Source organism: Saccopteryx leptura, chromosome 6 (assembly GCF_036850995.1).
Source record: "Saccopteryx leptura isolate mSacLep1 chromosome 6, mSacLep1_pri_phased_curated, whole genome shotgun sequence".
In the NCBI taxonomy this organism is placed as follows: domain Eukaryota; kingdom Metazoa; phylum Chordata; class Mammalia; order Chiroptera; family Emballonuridae; genus Saccopteryx; species Saccopteryx leptura.
Window position 1 is genome coordinate 152,461,410 of NC_089508.1, and position 21,492 is coordinate 152,482,901.

At 53.3% G+C, this 21,492-nt stretch overlaps 2 protein-coding genes and 1 non-coding gene across 5 annotated transcripts; 2 read left to right on the forward strand and 1 right to left on the reverse strand.

The window, feature by feature from the left end:
- Window positions 1-928: 928 nt before the first annotated feature.
- On the forward strand, window positions 929-15,420 carry SLC34A1 (solute carrier family 34 member 1). 3 transcript variants are annotated; one of them, XM_066344577.1, is made up of 13 exons: window positions 929-1,036; window positions 3,235-3,364; window positions 3,504-3,653; window positions 3,738-3,866; window positions 3,940-4,083; window positions 5,138-5,249; window positions 5,372-5,567; window positions 5,647-5,742; window positions 11,721-11,790; window positions 12,038-12,205; window positions 13,383-13,499; window positions 13,592-13,716; window positions 14,392-15,420. In XM_066344577.1, the coding sequence occupies exons 2-13, from the start codon at window positions 3,256-3,258 to the stop codon at window positions 14,893-14,895; spliced, it is 1,920 nt and encodes a 639-aa protein (XP_066200674.1). In that variant the 5' UTR covers window positions 929-1,036; window positions 3,235-3,255; the 3' UTR covers window positions 14,896-15,420. The 3 variants fall into 3 exon arrangements, with proteins under 3 accessions (XP_066200674.1, XP_066200677.1, XP_066200676.1); XM_066344579.1 differs by having other exon boundaries at window positions 989-1,036; window positions 3,224-3,364; XM_066344580.1 differs by lacking the exons at window positions 5,138-5,249; window positions 5,372-5,567 and having other exon boundaries at window positions 3,940-4,127.
- TRNAV-AAC (transfer RNA valine (anticodon AAC)) lies at window positions 1,264-1,339 on the forward strand. The gene has a single exon. It is a non-coding gene; the product is annotated as a tRNA-Val (tRNA).
- A 1,468-nt stretch (window positions 15,421-16,888) lies between the features above and the next one.
- Window positions 16,889-17,302, reverse strand: PFN3 (profilin 3). The gene has a single exon (XM_066344055.1). The coding sequence runs from the start codon at window positions 17,300-17,302 to the stop codon at window positions 16,889-16,891; it is 414 nt and encodes a 137-aa protein (XP_066200152.1).
- Between the last annotated feature and the right edge of the window lie 4,190 nt (window positions 17,303-21,492).

The following is a 21,492-nucleotide window of genomic DNA, read 5'->3' on the forward strand; positions in this document are numbered from 1 at the left end:
GTTGCCCAGCTAGATCTTGAATGAAACCTACCATTGCTAGATCTGATCAAACCTTGATCCCTTAGAAAGGAAGCTTCCTTTTCATCTCTCTGTGAATCTGGTACCCAACTCAAGCTCCACAGTCCTGTGAAAGGGAAACAAGCTTCTGAAAGACTTCCTTATACCCTTCTGACTTTCATGTCATCATCAGTTTCCAATCCAGAAACCTAGCTGTCATATATTTCCTTTCCCTTCTATCCTCCCATCAACAATTCTACTGCCCAAGTATCACTGGGATGTATCCTTTTTCTCCATCCCTCCTGTTTTCGTCTTGGTTCAGGCCTCATCATCTCTCAGCATTCTAACTGGGCTTTCTGATTCTAGACTCGTTCCCTGTGGCACATCTTAACCCCACCCACCCCACCTCAGAGGGGCCATTTTAAAATTCAGACAGGCCCTTCTTGGTCTGGCAAGGGACTCCACATTCTGCTAGGCTCATATACTGGATCCGTGGCTGAGCATTGGAGACCTCCAAGATCCCACAGTACATTGTCTTTCTGGGTTTGCTTCTTGTTGCTTCTCCCTCTCCTCCAAACGCCCCCCCCCCCAATAAAACACACAAACCCACACACATTCAGACACGTGGAAAGACCACAGGATGTTTGTTTCACTCCCTGGGGAGTCCTGTCAGGCCAGGAATGAGGGAAAAGAGCTGGAGCCACAAAATATCCTTGGGGACCCTGGGAACAAGGTGTTTGAGTGGCTTCAGGGTCTCTGCCTGGGGCTAGGGTATATGTCTGGGTCTGGATGGTGGTTCAGGCTGAGCATCTGTGTGGGGGAGGGGAGACCCTGACTATGGACTCCCCCTGCAGAGCTGAGGATTAGCAATTAACGAGGAATCTCTGGGGTGAGGTTAATTGAGGAAAAAAGGGAGGGCAACTAGGGTTTAGGGACTTTGCCCTTGACTGAAAGTATAAAGTGAAGGGTCCTAGCTGCTCTTCAAGCCCTTGGGACTTCTCTGAGCAGCTGAGCAGGAGGTGAAACACAGAACCCCAAGGTGAGCTAGATCTTTTCGTCCCAACCTCATCCCCAACTCTTTTTTTAGAGAGAATGAAGCATCAGCTCATTGTTTCACTTAGTTGCTCCATTTAGTTGTGCACTTGCACTGCTTCTCGTACATGCCCTGAGTGGGGATCGAACCCATGACCTCTGGCACACCAGGTTGTCACTTTATCCACTGAGCCACCTAGCCAGCGCATCCACAACTCTTAATAAGAAACAGTTGCCCTGGCCGGTTGGCTCAGCGGTAGAGCGTCGGCCTAACGTGCAGAGGACCTGGGTTCGATTCCCGGCCAGGGCACACAGGAGAAGCGCCCATTTGCTTCTCCACCCCTCCGCCGCGCTTTCCTCTCTGTCTCTCTCTTCCCCTCCCGCAGCCAAGGCTCCATTGGAGCAAAGATGGCCCGGGCGCTGGGGATGGCTCTGTGGCCTCTGCCCCAGGCGCTAGAGTGGCTCTGGTCGCAACATGGCGACGCCCAGGATGGGCAGAGCATCGCCCCCTGGTGGGCAGAGCGTCGCCCCCTGGTGGGCGTGCCGGGTGGATCCCGGTCGGGCGCATGCAGGAGTCTGTCTGACTGTCTCTCCCTGTTTCCAGCTTCAGAAAAATGCAAAAAAAAAAAAAAAAAAAAAAAAAAAAAAGAAACAGTTCATCACCCCAACCCCCTCAGCTATGTCTGAACCGGGTCCCTTATTCCTTCTCCCACAACATCTCAGTACCAGCCCAGGTGGGCTCTCTCCTCAAAGCAATAAGGACTTGGCCCTGGCCGGTTGGCTCAGTGGTAGAGCGTTGGCCTGGCGTGTGGGAGTCCCGGGTTCGATTCCCAGACAGGGCACATAGGAGAGGCGCCCATCTGCTTCTCCACTCCTCCCCCTCTCCTTCCTCTCTGTCTCTCTCTTCCCCTCCCGCAGCCGCAGCCGAGGCTCCATTGGAGCAAAAGATGGCCCGGGCGCTGGGGATGGCTCCTTGGCCTCTGCCCCAGGCACTAGAGTGGCTCTGGTTGCGACAGAGCGACGCCCCGGATGGGCAGAGCATCACCCCCTGGTGGGCGTGCCGGGTGGATCCCGGTTGGGCGCATGCGGGAGTCTGTCTGACTGCCTCCCCATTTCCAGCTTCAGAAAAATACAAAAAAAACAAAAACAAAACAAAACAAAAAAACAACAGCAATAAGGACTTGTGCTCTTCCAGGACTGGACATTCAGCTCAGCATACCCTCACCAAGCTGGGATTGCCTGGGACAATGTCCAGGTGGCAGTGGGGGCATTGCTGGAGCAGACTGGATACTACCACTCCAACAGCCAAGCACTCCTGGGGCAATTCAGGGATTGGAGAACCTAAAGCAAGCCTGAGCTCCCCAAAGTTGGGGACAAGGTGGGGGACCCTCCTTACCTAGATCAGTCCTGGTCTGAGCTTCATTCATGGGAGAAAGCCGGCAGGGTTCGTTTATTGCTGGAGAGGCAGGAGCAGGAGATGAGTAGGGAAAGAAGTTCACCTGTGAGGGGAACCCAGGCAGTGGACCTCCCTTAAGTGCTTGCCCAGCTGGTTCCACAAGTGAGTAGGTGTCCAGGGTTCCACCTGGCTCTCAGGACAGGCAAAGCTTCCATGTGGCCCCTCCCCAGCCCACACCTTCAGCCTCTGCTAGTGTTCCCTGGCCACTCCAGGTGCAGGGTATTCTCATCTCCTCCCTGCCCACAGCCTTGGTACGCATGCTCTTCCCTTTCTCCTGCTGTAATGCCTACTGATGGTTCCTCTTGGCTTGATCCCCTCTTCCCTCCCCCAAGGGCCCACCCGCCACAGGCACTCTGGTGGCACCATATCCATCATTAGGATTCTTGTCCCTATTGCCATTTTCCATCTATTTAAGGGATTATTTCATCGACATATGTCTTGCCACCACATTGAGCTTCCTGGGGGCAGGCACTGTGTCTGTATTTGGTCACCATGGTACCCCATCATCTAGTTTAGTGCCTGGGATAGAACAGATGCTCAATAAATACTTGCTGAATGAATTACTGAGTGAGTGAAGGCCCGATCTGTGCGAGCACCTGAATGTTCATCCCTGGAGATGGGGGGGGGGGGGTTCCTATGGGTGTGTGTTTGGGATCACACATTATGAATGTTTGTGCAAGTGAGTGTGAGGGGTGGATGTGTGTGTGTGAATGTCCAGGACACAGCAGTTTCATTCAGTGTTGCTGCAGAGCCCACAGTGCCTACCCAGGATGATGTCCTATGGAGATAGGCTGGGAGGCCCTGCTATCTCCCCACTCCCAGTCCACAGGGGGCACATGATGCATGCGGCGGCCTTTGCCTACGTGCCCAGCCCTCAGGGTAAGTGTGCTCTCACCCCTGGACCCTGCTTGCCCACAGTCGCCCACATCCCGGGTGAGGCCTTTACACCTCTACCCACCCCTCCTCCCTCCCCAGGACCTGGGGCCTCTGGGAACTCCTGACCAGCCTCCCTCCCCAGTCCTGCACAGGATCCCAGGGACCTCTGCCTATGCCTTCCCTAGCCTGGGCCCTGTGGCCCTCGCTGAGCATGGCTGCCCCTTTGGGGATGTTCTGGAGCTCCATGACCCGCTGCCTGCCAAGCTGGCTCTGGAGGAGGAACAGAAGCCAGGTGAGCCTAAGTGGGGACAGCAGGGGCATCAGCAGTCACTGCCCCAGCCCTCTGGCCACGTGCTCATGGTTTTCCCACCTCCAGAGCCAGGGCTGTCCCAGAAGCTGTGCCGAGCGGGGGTGACGCTCCTCAAGGTGCCGCTGATGCTCACTTTCCTCTATCTCTTTGTTTGCTCCCTGGATGTGCTCAGCTCAGCCTTCCAGCTGGCTGGAGGTAATGCTCAGGGCGGGGCGGGGTTGGGCGGGGCCCTGTGGGGCCCCAAACAATGCTGGCTCATGCTTCCCAGGGAAAGTGGCTGGCGACATCTTCAAAGACAATGCCATCCTGTCCAACCCGGTGGCGGGGCTGGTGGTGGGCATCCTGGTGACTGTGCTGGTGCAGAGCTCCAGTACCTCCACATCCATTATTGTCAGCATGGTCTCCTCCGGCTGTGAGTTGGCCCACCAGGGCCCGGGAAAGAGTGTGGGGAGCTGGGTGTGCGGACAGGGACTGGGGAGCATGTCAGGGATGATGGGCGGAGGGCAGGGGGACAGGAGTGGGGACAGAGACCTGAGGGCAAAGGTCAGAGCTCTGGTATCTCCCACTCTGTCCTCCAAGGCCAGCCCAGAAGTCTCAGCCAGAGGGGTGCCCCAGGAGCTAGCAAACGGGGGGGCACAACCCCAGGAAGGCTCACCTCCATAACACACCACACAGTCACTTGTTCCATCAGTCAGGGAAACAACCAGAGATTAGAAATGGAACCTGTAAGAGATATATATCACTGTGATAAATACACACACACACACACACACACATCACACATATAACATATCTCCCACATATATCATATATGTATATATATCACAGTAAATATTACAGTGTTGTGAGGCTGGCTAGGCACACCCAAAGCTGGTATGCAGGCCATCGGGAAGGGCAAGCTGGAATTCCGGGGCAGGCGCCCATGCTGCAGTGCACAGGTGGAACTTCTTCCTCAGGGAAGCCTTGGTTGTGCTCTGAAGGCTTTCTATCTCATCAGATGAGGGCTACCCAGATTATTGAGATTTATCTCCTTTGCTTAAGGTCAACTGATTGTAGAGGTGAATTACATCTGCAAAACACCTTCGTAGCAATGTCTAAATTAGTGTTGGATTGAATAACTGGCTGCCATAGCCTAGCCAGCCTGACACATGAGACTGACCGTCACACTCATGTACACATGCCAACTCTAATTGGTTGGTAATGGCATGTACATGTTTGCATACAGGACACATGCTCTCATACACATGCCCACACACACATTCACATATATGCATGTGCATGCATTCACATGCATGTAAACAGCATGTGCCCACATATACCTGTGACACTAAGGCTGGGTGGAGTCAGCAGCATAGCAGGAATGCCCACTGGGGAGCAGACATGGGTGGAGTGTCTGGCAGGAGGTGTTGGGGGCAGGAGCTGGGTAGACCCCATCCATCTAGTTAGGAGGTGCCCTCTTCTCCCAGTGCTGGATGTGAGTTCTGCCATCCCCATCATCATGGGCTCCAACATCGGCACCTCCGTCACCAACACCATCGTGGCTCTGATGCAGGCAGGGGACAGGACTGACTTCCGGCGGTGAGGGGGTAGAGTGGTGAGGGGCCTGTGTTTGTTGGGGGAGGGTGGTCCCAGATGCCAGGAGCCCCAGAATGACAGCATCCAGGCTCTGGCCTACCCTGCAATGTGGCCTCCCTGCCCAGGGCCTTCGCGGGGGCCACTGTGCACGATTGCTTTAATTGGCTGTCAGTTCTGGTCCTGCTGCCTTTGGAGGCTGCCACCGGGTACCTATACCACATCACTCGACTCGTTGTGGCCTCCTTCAACATCCGTGGTGGCCAAGATGCTCCTGACCTGCTTAAGATCATTACAGAGCCCTTCACTAAGCTCATCATCCAGGTGGGGCAGGGCTGGCGTGGAGTGGAGGCGGGGCATAGTAGTAGAGGCCTCACCTTCACTGCCTACATTTTATCCACAGCTGGACAAGTCTGTGATTACCAGCATTGCCATGGGTGATGAGTCCCTGAGGAACCACAGTCTCATCAGGATCTGGTGCAATCCAGATCCCATGGAGGTGAGTTCCAGGTCTGGCCCCAGGTGAGAGAACTTCCTTTTCAGACAGCTGACTGTCAGTGTCAACATGTTTTTAAAATGCTCCAGTTAGACCCGAGAGATCATTAGCCTAGAGAGGGCAAATATGTGGTACTCTTACGGTGAGACTGCCTGTGGCAGATGTCGCTAACCTCTCCCAGCCTTACACCGGTTTTAGGCAGTGATTACCATTCAATTAGAGTTGGCATGTAATCGATCTAGCCCATAGGTTTTCAAAGTGTGGACCAGTGAGACCCATACCACCTGGGAATCTATTAGAGATGGGACATATTCAGTCATTCCTCTCCACCTACTAAATCGGAAAAATCTCAGGCATGAGGCCCGGCAGCCCAATTTCTTTCTTTTTTTTTTTTTTTTTTTTTTTGTATTTTTCTGAAGCTGGAAACGGGGAGAGACAGTCAGACAGACTCCCGCATGCGCCCGACTGGGATCCATCCGGCATGCCCACCAGGGGCGATGCTCTGCCCACCAGGGAGCAATGCTCTGCCCCTCCGGGGCATAGCTCTGCCGCGACCAGAGCCACTCTAGCGCCTGGGGCAGAGGCCAAGGAGCCATCCCCAGCGCCCAGGCCATCTTTGCTCCAATGGAGCCTTGGCTGCGGGAGGGGAAGAGAGAGACAGAGAGAAAGGAGGGGGTGGGGGTGGAGAAGCAAATGGGCGCTTCTCCTATGTGCCCTGGCTGGGAATCGAGCCCGGTTCCCCCGCATGCCAGGCCGACGCTCTACCGCTGAGCCAACCGGCCAGGGCCCCAGCAGCCCAATTTCAACAAGCCCTCTAGGTCTGCCCCACGCTAAACTTTAAGAACCACTGATCTGGCTTAACCTTCTGGTTTCACAAGTAGAGAAACAGGCTCCACGAGGCTAAGACACTTGCTGGAGCTTGTCCTACCATGTCAGAACCCTGAGCACCAGCCTTACCACCTAGGGCTCTCTCTTTCCCACTGGGATACAGGGGTTTAATGACTCAGCTCTGCCGAGTTTGGGGCCCAGGCATGTGGGGAGAGGGCAGGGAGAGAGTGCTATAAGGATGCTCAGGAAAGCAGGATGAAAAAATACCTGCCCAGGAGCAGGACAAGCAAGCCAAGTGGAGACCTCATTGGAGACATAACAGGCACTTGTGCCAACATTAGGACCAGAACTGACAGCCAATTAAAGCAATCGTGCACAGTGGCCCCCGCGAAGGCCCTGAGCAGGGAGGCCACATCAGGGCCCCTTCCCCTGGACACTCCCACAGGCACGTGTCCCTTGTCCTGCACTTTTTGGCTTCTACTGCCTGGAATGAAGATCTCTTTGAATGAGTTGGTCACTCATGGACCGCCATTATATCAGGCTAAGAAGGACGCAGGAAATTAGCACACTTTCTCACTCAGCCATCAATGGGAAAATGCTTCATCAAAGCCATAACATAACCTTTACTACCTGCTTCCCCTTGATTTTTGCATATAAGAAGTAACTCCATTCAGAACAAGATAGAAGGAAACTCAAAGCCCAAGCCTTTCTCCCTCATCATTTCCACCAGCTTCTTGATGTCACTGAGGCTTTATCCTGGCATGAACAGAGAACAACCTTTCGACCTGCTCTGTGAGGTTCCCTGGCACCTGAGTGGCACACAGCTCCAGCCCTGCTGAGTGTTCGAGGCAGTTTGACATCAAAAAGCCCATGCAGGCAGCTACTTTTCTGGCTTTGTGATCTCTCTAACAGCCTCCACCTTCCTCACGGCTCACAGGGCCTGCCCCAAACTCTGAATCACAATCCTCTCTACTTCTTAGCAGAATCAGGAGGTGATCTTCACCATAAAATAAGCCATGGGAGGGAGCTCCCAGCAGCTGCTCTGAAAGCCTGCTGCCCACCTGAAACCAGCAGGTCCCCCTGCAATAGACACTACTGAGCATAGCCCTCCCCGATGAAACCCTCACGCAGTGCTGGAGGGGTGGACAACAGCATTCCATTTTGCACAGGGATTTGAAGCAACACACCCAAGGTCACTTGGCCAGGGCTGTCCTCACTGCCCCAGCTGTCACCTGCGTGAACACTGATTTCTCATCCCAGCTCTACCAGGACGCCTTGAGAGCAGTTTCCTTGGCTTGAAGAGTGATGGGGGGGTAGGATCTGAGCTCCCTGTTCTCTCTCTCTGGGCCAGTCTCCGTGGGAACATGGCGCATGAAGCCATGGGCTCACTCTCAGGAGGTGATATATATTGGCAGCTCCTCCTGCACCGAAGACTCGAGTTTTGCTTTGGTCACTGAATCTCCCTGTGCTCCCTTCCAACCTGTCTCTGTTGCCTCCAACTTTCATCAAGCTGGACCCGACCCCACCCAAACTAGTCTCCAGGGAGCCATGCCACCAAGGAGAGGATTGGGAGTTCAGGGTTATCCAGATGGTGAAAGAAAAACCAGAGGCATTTTTAATGTTCCAACACCTCTTGGTGCTCTGGGAGCCTGACACTCTTTTGGGTATTACCTTCTTGTGAGGTGACACAGTGAACTGTCAACCAGACCTGCCTGGTTGCAACAAGCATTTTTTGAGAACTTGCAAACTGAGAAGCAAGGGATTATTACATCCCTATTTTACGGATGAGGAAACAGGCTCTGAGAGTCTTGCCCAAGTCCATGCGATTGAGGTAGGAAGAAAATTCTGGTGGAATTTGGAGCCTGTGCTCCTGAATTTTCATCTTACAGCTTCTTGGGGATGCCACTCTGGTGTCTCACCATTTGTGTCCTTTCCCTACTCTGCCCACTGTACCTGAATGCCACCAGGTGACCACAGCCACTCAGATAACCCTCCAGGAGTGATAGGTGATGCTCTAAGGAGTGCTCCTCTTCACCACCAGATGGCACTGCTGGCATGGTGATCGCCCTCTGCTTTCAGAAACAAAGATCCCAAGCTCTCCTTTCCGGGGGGGATGGGAAACCACCCCACTGGCCTACACATCCTAGTGTTTCTCCTCAAGGAAAGGATTCTCGGGGCTCAACATTCCTTTGTGAGCTTAGTCATTTCCTTCAGCTCCCAAAGGTGCCTCCTTAAGTTGGGATGGTTTTACAGGCAGGCATTTAAATCCCAACTCTCTTCTAAGATTCCTCACAACTAGCCCTTTGGGGAGAGGTGGGCAGAATAATGGGCCTCATGATTCAGAAGAAGAAATCAAGTGCTGAGAGTTTATATGTTCAGTCTGGTGTCATACAGCTGGGAGTGGACCAGCTGGAGTTTTAGCCCAGGGCTGTCTGAGGCTCATCCGGTTTGTTCTTCCTCCACAGTTCACCACCTCCACCTCCCACTTCACCTCACTCCAGCACATTCCCAGGCCCAGGAAGGATGGCCACCTCCTGGAGATATGACCCAGAGTCTGGGCTTCCTAGCTCATTCTCTAAGCTGGAGCTTCCCCTTGTTCCTTTTGCAGTCTCTGGACCATCCTGTGAGTTCAGCCATGGCTGCACAACTCCAGGCAGAAAGGTCAAGGTCCCAAAACCCCAGAGGTTTTAGCCTTTGTCCTTGTCCTACCCCAACACTGCCAGACCCAGAGAAGCTACTGACCTTCTCCATTCTCTCATTTCTCACACATACATGTATCTTTCCCATCTCCCATCCAAGTACTAACCAGGGCCGACCACGCTTAGCTTCTGAGAGCATACCAAATCTGGTACTATCAGGGTTGTATGGCCTTAGACCACATCCTTTCCATCTGATGGGCCCAGGGAGGGAAGGAGTCTGTCCTTATTTGGAGGCACTGTCACAGACTAAGTCCTTAGGTGAGTGTTTCACATACAACTTCTCCTGCAACCTTTTAGACAACTCTTTTATTGTCCTGCTTTAGAGAAAACAAACTCAGGGAGATGGCCTGACTTGCCCAAGGTAGTTGGCATAAGAGGCAGGATTTGAACTCATATCTGCCTAAGGCAAACACCTGGCTCTCTCCCTCACACCTGACTCTGTCCTTTAACTGCGTAATAGCTCCTATCATTTGCTCAGCTTTTCCAATCGAGCCCATCAAAGAATATTTCCTCCTGGTTTCTTGGCCTGCATTTGAGGTTTGCCTTGAGAGCACCCCAAAGCTCTGGTGTGGCCAGCTGGGAACACAGAATGTTACCCAAGCAAGGGAGCACATACCACTAAAATAAACTCCCACTTTGAGCCAGGGGCCATAGGTAGGTCTTTATCATATATATATATATTTTTATTATTCATTTTAGTGGGGAGAGAGAGGAGGGGAGGAGCAGGAAGCTTCAACTCCCATATGTGCCTTGACTGGGCAAGCCCAGGGTTTTGAACTGGCGACCTCAGTATTCCAGGTCGACGCTTTTATCCACTGCGAAATGACATAGTTTAGGATCAAACCTAAAGGAGCTGTAACATTGAAGTGCCAGGACCCGATCTGCGCCCTACCCTCAGCACTGAGGGAGGTCAGGGGTGTGTAGGATGCAGAGCTCCAGGGTTGGGGGGGGGCGGAACCAGCACCCATACCAGCTCCCAGAAAAGGTAGAATGTGTTTGTGGGGAGAAGACAGAAGTCATGGCTCTTGCACTTAGCCTGGGGCCCTGGCTTCTTAGGACTCCATTTCTCCTCTTTGAGATGGAGGGGGCCCAGCCAAGCCCAGCCCACTCCATCCCTTCATGTTGGAGTCTGGAAGAAAGGGAAGGTGCCCCAAGTTCCATTTTAAAAATATCTCCTTAACCCAATGAGGCTATAAATTAGTGCTCCCAGGCCAGACTGGCCTTCACAGAATTGTAAAGCATGTCTTAAAGTGGTTATCAACATTTACAGATTGGGAGATTTTATCTAAAACTACAGAGTTGTGGTCTCTCTTGTAGAATCAGGCCTTTCAGCCATGTTGGGCTGTCCCTGAATGGTGACTGTGGCCTGGAGCTGAGTGGCTGCTGTCTCTGTAGGCCCAGCTCACTGCCCCCACCATCTCTAGCCTGAGCCCCTCACTTAGGCTACTTGCCTGGCCCTGGGTCCTCTGAATTGAGGTTCCTCCCCAGGACCCCCCATCACTTCACTGATACTAAGTGGTAGAGGAAAGAGATGTGGGGCCCGGACCCTCTGCCCACCAGTGGTATCCTGCCCCTCCCCAACCCTCTCCACACAAGGATTTTATTTTTTTAGAATGCTGTGCGCACACAAAAGAGAAAGAGAGAAAGAAAGAAAATGAGATGAGAAGCATCAGTATGAATTCGTAGTTGTGTCACTTTTAGTGGTTCACTGACTGCTTTCTCATTGTGCCTTGACCAGGGGGCTCCAGCCGAACCAGTGACTCCTTGCTTAAGCCAATGACCTTGGGCTCAGGCCAGTGACCTTGGGCTTTAAGCCAGCAACCTTGGGCTTCAAGGCAGCAACCATGGGATCATGTTGATGATCCTACACTCAAGCCAGTGACCCCATCACCCTCAGGGTTTTGAACCTGGGATGTCAGCATCCCAAATCGATGCTCTATCCACTGTGCCACCACTGATCAGGCTCCACAAAAGGAAATGAGCAGGAGGAAGAAAGAGCTTGGGCAAGGTGGCTCAGATGAGAGCCCAGGGTGAAGATGCTGGGGTAGAGGCGGCCTGAGAGGGATTGGTATGGAGACGTGGGGAAGGGAGAGTTTTTAGAGGACATGTGAACAGCAGCATCATGCCAAGGAGGGTGGGAGAAACAAGGACAAGAAGCCACCAAGCTGGGGATCTCAGAGACCTCTCAGAGCCTGAGAGAGCCCGTTCGGTGGACAAATAAGGTAGGCTTTCAGAGGGCTGACCATGGCCAGATTCTTGTGTGATAGATATTTTCACCCTTATCTCTTCAGCGGAGGAGACAGGCTCAGAAAGGGGAAGAAAACCACCCAAGAACACATAGCCAAGAGGTCTATTGCCATCCCCCCCATGCCCATCTCCTCCTAAGCTCCATTTTAGCCCCAGTTCCAGGCTGCATTTTCCTAAATTCCCTAAGTCACTCTCTTCTTAATCTAGGCTCCCACCCTCATGCCCAGGGCAGAGGCCAACACCAGCCAGACCCTTGGAAACGCCACTATGGAGAAATGTGAGTGCCTGCAGTGTGGGAAAGGTCTGGCTTAGGAGGGGCAGAGCTCGGCAGAGGTTAGGGCTGTCCCCCAGGAAGGATGGCTGCCAACCAGTCCAGCTCCTGGGCTTGGTTCGGGCCTGCTGTTGTGGTTTAAGGATACTGACGGGGGGCCTTAGGCTCTGAGCCCAAGGGGGTGGCTAAGGTGGAGGACTAGAAGTTGACTTGGTGTCAGCTCCCAGTAGCTTGACACCATCACCCCCCATAGGTAAGCACATCTTCGTGGACACAGAGCTGCCCGACCTGGCCGTGGGGCTCATCCTGCTGGCAGGCTCCTTGGTGCTCCTGTGCACCTGCCTTATCCTCCTTGTGAAGATGCTCAACTCTCTGCTCAAGGGCCAGGTGGCCAAGATTATTCAGAAGGTTATCAACACTGGTGAGCACCAAGTGGTGGGTGAACAGGCCCCGGTATGGGCTTTTCCAGATCCCACTGCCACCACCTTGCCATGTGATCTGGGTAAAGCCCTTCCATCTCTGAGCCTCAGTTTCCCCATGTGAACAAAGAAGAGCTTGAACTGGGTGACTTCTGAGGCTCCTGAGGTGCTGACAGCTGGGGATCTGTGGCTGCCTCTGGCTGTGGATCCATTCCAGTGGGTGGCTCTAAAGAGATTCTCAGAGGCCTCTGTTTAATTGAATCAACAAATAGTCACGAGTCCCTAACGCATGCCAGGCCTGGCCTAGTGCTGGGGGTGGAGAAGTGACCCTGCACACAGAGATGGATCCTGCTCTCAGGGGGCTCACATGCAGAGGGGGAGAAAGCAAAAGCGGCAACACAATAGAGCATGGGAAAGGCTGCATTTGTCAGGTGGTCAGTGGCCTCTGTGCAGAGGTGACATCTGAGCAGAAACCTAAATGGGGAGGAGTCAGATATGGCTGAAGTGCCTTTCGGGTGGAGGGGACAGCAAGTGCAAAGGCTTGGAGGCAGAAATCAGCTGGGCAGGTTTGTGGCACAGAAAGGTAGCCAGCACCATGGTAGGAGCGCAGTGAAGGTGGTGAAGAGAGGCAGGGAGAAGTCAGCAAGTTAAGGAAGAGTGAGTCACAGAGCTACAGGCTGTGCTCAGAGCCTGGACTTCATTAAGGATGTTGGGGTGCTCGGGGTTGGGGACAGGGGAGTGACACAATCTGATTTTCCCTGTAAGCTTCATTCTGAGATTTTGAGACACTGCATGGCACAGGCACAGGCTGCATAACAAGTGCTAGAAGGGAGCTCGGAGGAGGAAGGAGGGTAAAACAGTCTGTGCGAGGGTGAGGGCTGGTCCAGGAGGGCATCCCATCGGCACTGATACCCACACTGAGCCCTGGGGGTGAACATTTAGGAGTGAGAAGGATGCCCAGGCAGAGGGAGCAGCCTGGGCAAAGGTGTGATGGAGCCAGGCTGAGAGTGGCCTTCACTTCAAGATCAGAGGGCCAGGAGAAGCCATTGTGGCCAAGCAGGGGACTGACAAGGTCCCACTTGGAAACTGGCACCCAAGACCTCCTCCCCCAAGGACAGTCCCTGCTTTGGTCCCAACACTTCCTCACACATTGACCCCGCTGGGATTGTTTCCTCACAGACTTCCCCATCCCGTTCACTTGGGCCACAGGCTACTTTGCCATGGTGGTAGGCGCCGGCATGACATTCATTGTCCAGAGCAGTTCTGTGTTCACCTCGGCCATCACCCCACTCATCGGTGAGTGCCCATGCTGAGGGAAGGTGGGCTGGGGGGCAGAGAAAGGGCTGAGGGGGAAACTAAAGAAACCACATCTCCACCTCTGCCCCTAGGCCTTGGTGTGATCAGCATTGAACGCGCCTACCCCCTTACACTGGGCTCCAACATCGGCACCACCACTACGGCCATCCTGGCTGCACTGGCCAGCCCCCGGGAGAAGCTGTCCAGCGCCTTCCAGGTATGTCTGGAAGAGTTGCCCTACTAGAGAGAAGATGGGCAGGGATGGGGCTTGGTACTGACCCAGGGTGGGACAATGTGTAATCAATTTTTGACTGCTGACTTGGGCCACCTGCTATGCCAGGCTCTGTGGCAACCATATGGGCAAAGTAGAGCTGGTGCCACACTCAGGACCTTGCTGTCTACCAAGAGGATGTGACTCAGAGTCACACTAATAAAGAGTGATTAGGATATGCATTCTGAGGAAGGAGTGCTGTAAGAGGGGGCCTGGACCGGTCTGAGGTGAGGGATCAAGGATGAGTAGGAAGACACAGCAGAGGGGTGGCTATTCTAAGTGCAAAGGAGTAATGACAAGCCAGGCGCTGGAGCCAGGCTGTGGATTCATCAGGAGGCTGGAGCTGCTGAGCCAGAAACTAGGTCGAATCTTTTGGCTGCTGGATTTGGGCAGGATCTGCTGAGGAATTCCTGGGAGAGCAGCTCGTGGGGGAGATGTGAAAAATTCAAAGCAGAGGTTATTTGCCAACTGACCTGGAAGTGTTTCAGTATTTTACTGGGGGAACATCAACCTAGCAGTGACTTTCCTGCTGCTCAGCCCAGGCCAGGACCCGACTACCCACCGCCCTGACTCAGGAGTGGGCCTGTGCTCACCTCAGCTCCATTGCCCTCTTCTCTACAGATCGCCCTCTGCCACTTCTTCTTCAACATCTCGGGCATCCTGTTGTGGTACCCAGTGCCCTGCACTCGCCTGCCCATCCACATGGCCAAGGCACTAGGCAAACGCACTGCCAAATACCGCTGGTTTGCCGTCCTCTACCTCCTGCTGTGCTTTCTACTGCTGCCCTCGATGGTATTTGGCATCTCCATGGCAGGTTGGCGGGCCATGGTAGGTGTGGGTGCACCCTTCGTGGCCTTGCTGGCCTTCGTGGTACTCATCAGCATCCTGCAGAGTCGCAGCCCCCGGCACCTGCCCAAGTGGCTGCAGACATGGGACTTCCTGCCCCGCTGGATGCACTCCCTGCAGCCCCTGGACAAACTCATCACCCGTGCCACCCTCTGCTGTGCCAGGCCCGAGCCCTGCTCACCCTCGCTGCCTGCCAGGGTCTTCCTGGAGGATCTGCCCCCCGCCACACCCTCTCCCCACCTTGCCCTGGCTGCTCGCCACAATGCCACTCGCCTCTAGGCTGTGGCCCAGATTGCTGCCTAGGATAGGGAAGGGCCTGTACCTGGTGCTCAGGGTGGAAGAGCAAAGTGGTGTGTGTCTGGGCATACTCTTGTCCTTGTGCAGGTCCCCAGAGGTCTGGGCTGTGTGACTGAGAGTTTGTGTGAGCCTGGGTGTCAGCCTGCACATGTGTACATAGTGGTACACCTGTGGGCACTCTGGGAAGGCTGCAGGGTACCTGGGCATGACTTCCAGTCCTTCACACATTGTCTGGAGGCCTGTGCTGTGTATTCAGGTCCACACAACTCAGCTGGGCTAGATGGGAGTATGGGTGGGTCTGAACATGTGATCTGCAGCTGTTTGCTCATGCCTAGATGTAGTCGGTGTCTGAGTCACTGGCTGAATTCTCACCCCCTCCCTGCCACTTTCCTTCCTCCATAATACCCTTCTCCTCATCCTCACCCAGCTTTCTGTATCACCGCTATAACCCTCTTTCCTAACACTGCCTGATTTAAAACAAAAATAAAAAAAGGAATTAAACTTTCACTTTGCATCTGAAAATCTGTTCACTTTCATCTGGAGTGGGGGTAGAGACCATGGTTTGAGGGTTCAGCAGCACTGTCTCCCCTCCCAAAGATAGCCCACTCTGCCCTGGAAGTTAGCCTGCAAGCTCACCCCAACAGTTCTTCTGCCCTGCCTTAATGAGTCCCTGAAAGCCCCCCAAGGCCTGGGACCATCCCCAGGGCTCTCGGTAACTCTATCCCCCAACCCACCAGGCTGATTTTCTCTGGTTTCTCTGTGTTGCTGGACTCATCCACCTCACTGACTTCTTCCTTTCCTCCCTCTTCCTGGCTTGAGATCATTTCCCCAGCAAACAAGTGATGGGGGCGGGGCTTATTAGAGCCATTGGGGGAGGGGACCAAGAGGTTCAAGATGGACAAGAGAAGCCATGCCCTGTGTCCCAGCATACAGGGGACAGGGACCAGCCACCCTCCCACCTCTTATCTTTGGCAATAAACAATGATTCATTTTTAAACCCACTCAAGTTTTTGGCCCTGGCCAGAAATCTCAGTTGGTTAGAGCATCCTCTCGATTTGCTGAGGTTGCGGGTTCAATCCCTGATCAGGGCACATATATAAGAATCAACAAATAAATACCTAAATAAGTGGAAAAACAAATCAATGTTTCTATCCCCACTCCTCTAAAGTCAATCAATCAAAATTACATTTAAGAAAAATAAAACCCACTCAAGGTTTCAATTCCTCTTCCTCCAAAGTCTGCCCTCACCCCCCTGCCTAGCTGAAGCCTGAAAGGGGAGAGTCAAGGAGTAGGAGGTGCCAAAGTCCTTCCCTGTAGTCCGCTAGTCCAGGGACATCTTTGGAGCCTTTGGACCCCAAGGGCCAAAGGCTTGGACACATTCTTCTACTCCACTCCCTTTGAGGTATGTGGGGGAGATGTAAGGGGCCTGGGAGCCCCAGAGATGCTCCCCAAGCTACCAGCCACACCCTTGTCACCCACTAGTGCTTCCTCCTGCCAAGTGAAGGGGGTGAAAGTACACCCACCTCCTGGATCCAGCCTGGGGAGGGGCATTGGAAGGCGAGGAGGAGACGTCCTTTACAGTTAGTCCTGCACAGCTGTTGGGAAAGTTGTGGGAAAGGATGCTCAGGTCTGAGCTAGAGGCTTTGAGAAGGCTGCTCGCTGGGACTCTTGCTCAGCTGGATGTCCATCAGTCCCTGGGAAGTCTCTAAGGACACCCACTCCAAACACTGGCCTGGGGAGTCACGTCAGAGGCCTCTGCGGGGCACCCATGGTAGGGCTGGGTCCAGGGCACAGGAGGCTGGCAAGCCTCTGGACTCATAATCCCAACCCTACCAGGTGACCTTTCTGCAAGGACCTTCCAGGAAGCTGATATCCTCTTCAGCAACTCCTCCCCTACCCTCCACACAACTGGAGAGTGAGTTTGCCATGCCCAGGTCTGACTTTATTTTGGCTACGCTGCAGATTGGCTATCCTGCTAGGTACTCTGAGTGCGCAGCCAGAGGATCAGCTTGTGCACTGTCTTGTTGAGGATGCCCCCATGCACGCCCCGTCGGCCCATGAGCACGAGGAGCACTCGCGGAGTGTAGCCTACGCAGATGGCGCGCCGATCCAACCTCTTGGTGCGCGCGTCCAGCACTCCATCGCCCTCGGCCAGGAGGTGGTCTCGGATGACGCAGCATCCGCGGCCTGCCACACTCAGGCCGGTCTGCAGAAAGGTGTACCGGTCTGGCCCCGTGAGAACATCCACCTCCTGCGGTGAGATGGCTGCCAGCAGGCCCCCAGGCCGCGATGCCCACACACAGCGATTGTTCGAGTGGCCCACAATGGCCACGTCATCAATGCGCTGGTCCCGCAGCACTGCACTAATGTAGCCTTTCCACTCGCCCATTCCGCGCCTTGCACCTTATAAGTGTGCCGACAGCTCCTCCTAAAACGCCCCGGGCACTCTGACGGATGTAGGGGCGGGCTTGTGACGCTGAAGTAGGCAATGTTACAGACTGGCTACCTCCTGCTAAACAATGGGGACAGGGGTTGTATCTTAAGGTTGGTGAAGTTCAAATTTAGCCTAAGGAGAGAGTCGCATGAGGGTCAAAATAATCCTCGAAAACCAACTTAGATGGCCCATCGAGCACAGTACACACGGGTTTAAAAACAAAAAGATGCCATGTCTGAACAGCCGGAACTCTCTGCCTGATCCCCAGAACATTGTTCTCAAATGTAAGAAGCATCAAAATCGCCTGGAGCCTGACCTGTGGTGGCGCAGTGGATAAAGGGTGAACCTGGAAATGCTGAGGTTGCCGGTTCGAAACCTGGGCTTGCCTGGTCAAGGCACATATGGGAGTTGATGCTTCCAGCTCCTCCCCCCCTTCTCTCTCTCTGTCTCTCCCTCTCCTCTCTAAAAATTAATAATAAATAAATTAAAAATCATGAAAAAAATTCTGTAAAAAAAAATAAAGATCATTAATGGTTCTTTAAAAAAAAAAAAAAATCGCCTGGAAAGTTGTTAAACAGATTGCTGGGCCCCAGCTCTGTTTCTGATTCAGTAGTATGGTGTGGACCCTGCAAATATATATATTTCTAACAAGTTCCCTGGCAACCCCTCAGCTGCTGGTTAAAGGACCACCCTTTGAGACCCACTGTCCTGTGTGGGTTGGGTAGAAGTGAGGGACCTCCATGTTGCTAGTCTTAAGTGTAAGGTATTTTTCCCCGCCGAGAAGGAAGGAAGAGGGCTGGAGCCGCAAAGTGTGGAATAAGTAAACGGCTTTATTGAGTACAGAGCGCACACCCCGCCCGGCAAGGTTCCCTGGCCCCAGGAAAGAAACATGGAGGCTAGGGAAGTTGCACGGATTAAACCACGTGGGAGATATTTAAAGGGTCCCTCTAGGGAAGTGGAGCTACTATGACGTGGTGAAATTTCACTGGCTGGCAGACGATCGCTTCTTTCCAAATGGTTCCTGGGAAGCTTCCTTTGGCGGGCTTGATTGTGGGCGGTCCTAGCCAATGTGAGTGGGTCTGAGTTCCTACGTGACCATGCCTCTCATCCACTGACCTTACATTCTGACCTTTTGTGTTAAATAGAAAAAGGGGCGCCATTTATTCATCTGGCTACTTCCTGCTGAATAGGGGCGTCGTGGGGAGGGGGAGATCAGAAGGTGGTGCTTGGAGGGGTGTCAAGAGGAACATCTGTGTGGCTGTGACTGAAGAAACTTCGCAGATGCGGTCCTGTAAGGATTTTAAAAAAAAGAGGAGTAATAGGGGAATTTGCAGGGTCCAGCCTTTTGGTGAGCTGGAGATAGATGGAGTCCAGTGGTTCCGACTGCCAGTGGTCCTATAAGGAGGCAAGCTTGAGGCAGAACTGCATATCAGGAGTGGCGTAAAAAGGGGAAAGGAAGAGGGTCCCATCCATTCCCATAACCGAAACCTGTGAGGGAACTAGAGGTCCAGAGTGTGATGGTAAAAACAGAGAAGGCAGCCCCCATGTCCACAAGAAATGAGATGGACTGACTTACCCACTTGTTGCAGAACCCTGGGTTCTCCGAGTCCAGGCTGTGTCCTAGGAGTTTGAGCGATGCACCCACCTGGCTGGATTGCCCTTCCATTTGGGCAGCTTGTCCTCCATGTAGAGGCGCTGAGGACAAAACCTGTTTCCCAAAGGGGCACTCACTCCGCCAGTGACTGAGCTGCTTGCAGTCAGGGCAGGGCTCAGTGGGCAGCCGCAGGCAGGGGCCCTGCCGGGGCCAGTGGACCTGCTTGCCACACTTAAAGCAAGCTGCTGGTGGCTCTGCTGGTCTCAGGGTTGCCACAAGAGTCGGGGTTTGGGGCGTTACCTTCTGCTGCATGGGGGCCTGGCGAAACGGGCCTGTTTTTACTAGTTGGGACCGTTAAAAACTTTAAATGCCATGTTCACAGGTTCCGGATAGGGGTTTGGGGGATTGGGAATAAGGGAGGGGGTCTCGTGTGGAGCCTGGCACCCAGATCCTGCAGGAAAAATGCTGGAGCCAAAGGCAGGACAGGGCAGGAACTTCCTGTAAGAAAATTGGGGTTGGACGTCCTGAAAACCGGTGTAAGAGCCAATGCCAGGCTGAGAAAGGCCTGATGGAGGCGGGACTAGAGAACACAGTGAAAGGAGGGGCCCCTGGCCAGCAGGGGAGGAGAAAAAGATGGTAGTAGATGGCGAATAAGAAACAGGTTTTTGCGAAGGGAGAGGAGGAGGCTCTCAGAGGAAAGAGAGGTCCTCAGAGGGACCAGAGAAAAGTCCCGAGAGAGGGAAAAAGAGAGAAAGAGTGAGGGAGAGAGGCGCCCCCCGGGGGTCAGGCAGGAGGGAAAGAGAGTTGGGAGTCCACGGATAAGGAAAGATTAGGAGTAGAGGTTTTAGGTAAGGTTTCTCCGGCCAGAAAAAGGCCTGCGCAGTGGAACAGGCAGCACAGAGATTAAGGACGGTTGCACAAATAATTAGGAGCCATGAATGTAAGAGATCTCCAATCAGTTCCCAACTTTTTTGGCGATAGTTAAATTGGTGAGGGGTTAACACCGAAAGTCCCTTCAGGAGGCTAATTGAGTGGGTTCTGTGGCCTGGCCACAGCGGAGAAGAACAGTTTCTTCTTCCTGAGGGAGGGAAATTCGTGTGCCCTCACAGCTCCCCTCAGTTCTCGGAGTGGTCAGACCTGAGCATTAGCGTCCTAAAAACCCAAGTTCCAGCCACGGATGAAAGTGGATGTGCTTGGGGAGGTCTCCACAAGCACACGCTCACTCGGACGGACGTACGGAAAAGACTTCCCTGACGTAGCTATGGTTTCGGACAGGGAGTCTCGGAGGAAAGAACTGAGAGGAAAGCTGGAGGCAGGGGACTTACCGCACCGTGCGCTGAAGTGGGTTGGAGATCAGAGATCCTGGTTCTTTCTCGGAGGAGAGGAGAAAGGAGTGGTCCTTGCGGACTTCTAACTCCTTCCGGGTTTTCGGCACCAAAAATGTAAGGTATTTTTCCCCGCCGAGAAGGAAGGAAGAGGGCTGGAGCCGCAAAGTGTGGAATAAGTAAACGGCTTTATTGAGTACAGAGCGCACACCCCGCCCGGCAAGGTTCCCTGGCCCCGAGGAAAGAAACATGGAGGCTAGGGAAGTTGCACGGATTAAACCACGTGGGAGATATTTAAAGGGTCCCTCTAGGGAAGTGGAGCTACTATGATGTGGTGAAATTTCACTGGCTGGCAGACGATCGCTTCTTTCCAAATGGTTCCTGGGAAGCTTCCTTTGGCCGGCTTGATTGTGGGCAGTCCTAGCCAATGTGGGCGGGTCTGAGTCCCTACGTGACCATGCCTCTATCCACCGACCTTACATTAAGGATCCACTGTTTTTTTTGGGGGGGGTTGCTTTGAGAGAGAGAAAGAGGAAGAGGAAGGGTGAGAGATTAGAAGCATCAACTCATAGTTGAGTCACTTTAGTTGTTTCATTGATTGCTTCTTATGTGCGCTTTGATAGGGTGGGGGGGGGCACCAGCCAAGCCAGTGACCCTTTGCTCAGCGAGTGACCTTGGGCTCAAGCCAGAGACCATGGGATCATGTTGATGATCCCACACTCAAACTGGTGAACCTGTGCTCAAGTCAGTGACCTTGGTTTTGAACCTGGGACCTCAGTGTCCCAGGTCAACGTTTTATCCACTGTGCCACCACTGGTCAGGTTTCACACCATTGTTTTAAAGTTAAATATTTCTAACCATGGTTCTCAACCCGGGCTGCACATGTAATCACCTGGAGAGTTTTTAAAACATTCTAGTGCCTACACCTCATCCCTAGAGATACGTGCTGATTTAATTGATTGGAAGTGGATCTTGGGCATAGGCTCAAAAAGCTCTCCAGGTGATTCTGATGTACAGTCGAAATTGAGAACATCTCCATAAACTTAAAATATTAATGTTTCATAAGAGGATTAATATGTGGAGTCACTTTGCACCGGGCTCAGTACATTTGGCTCAGTAAACATCAGCTGGACATGAATCTAAATCTTGTGTAAGATCTCAATAGATCCTGTTCTCTGAGGGCTGTGCACGAGTTTACTGTCTTGGGATTTCCCAGAGGGACCCTC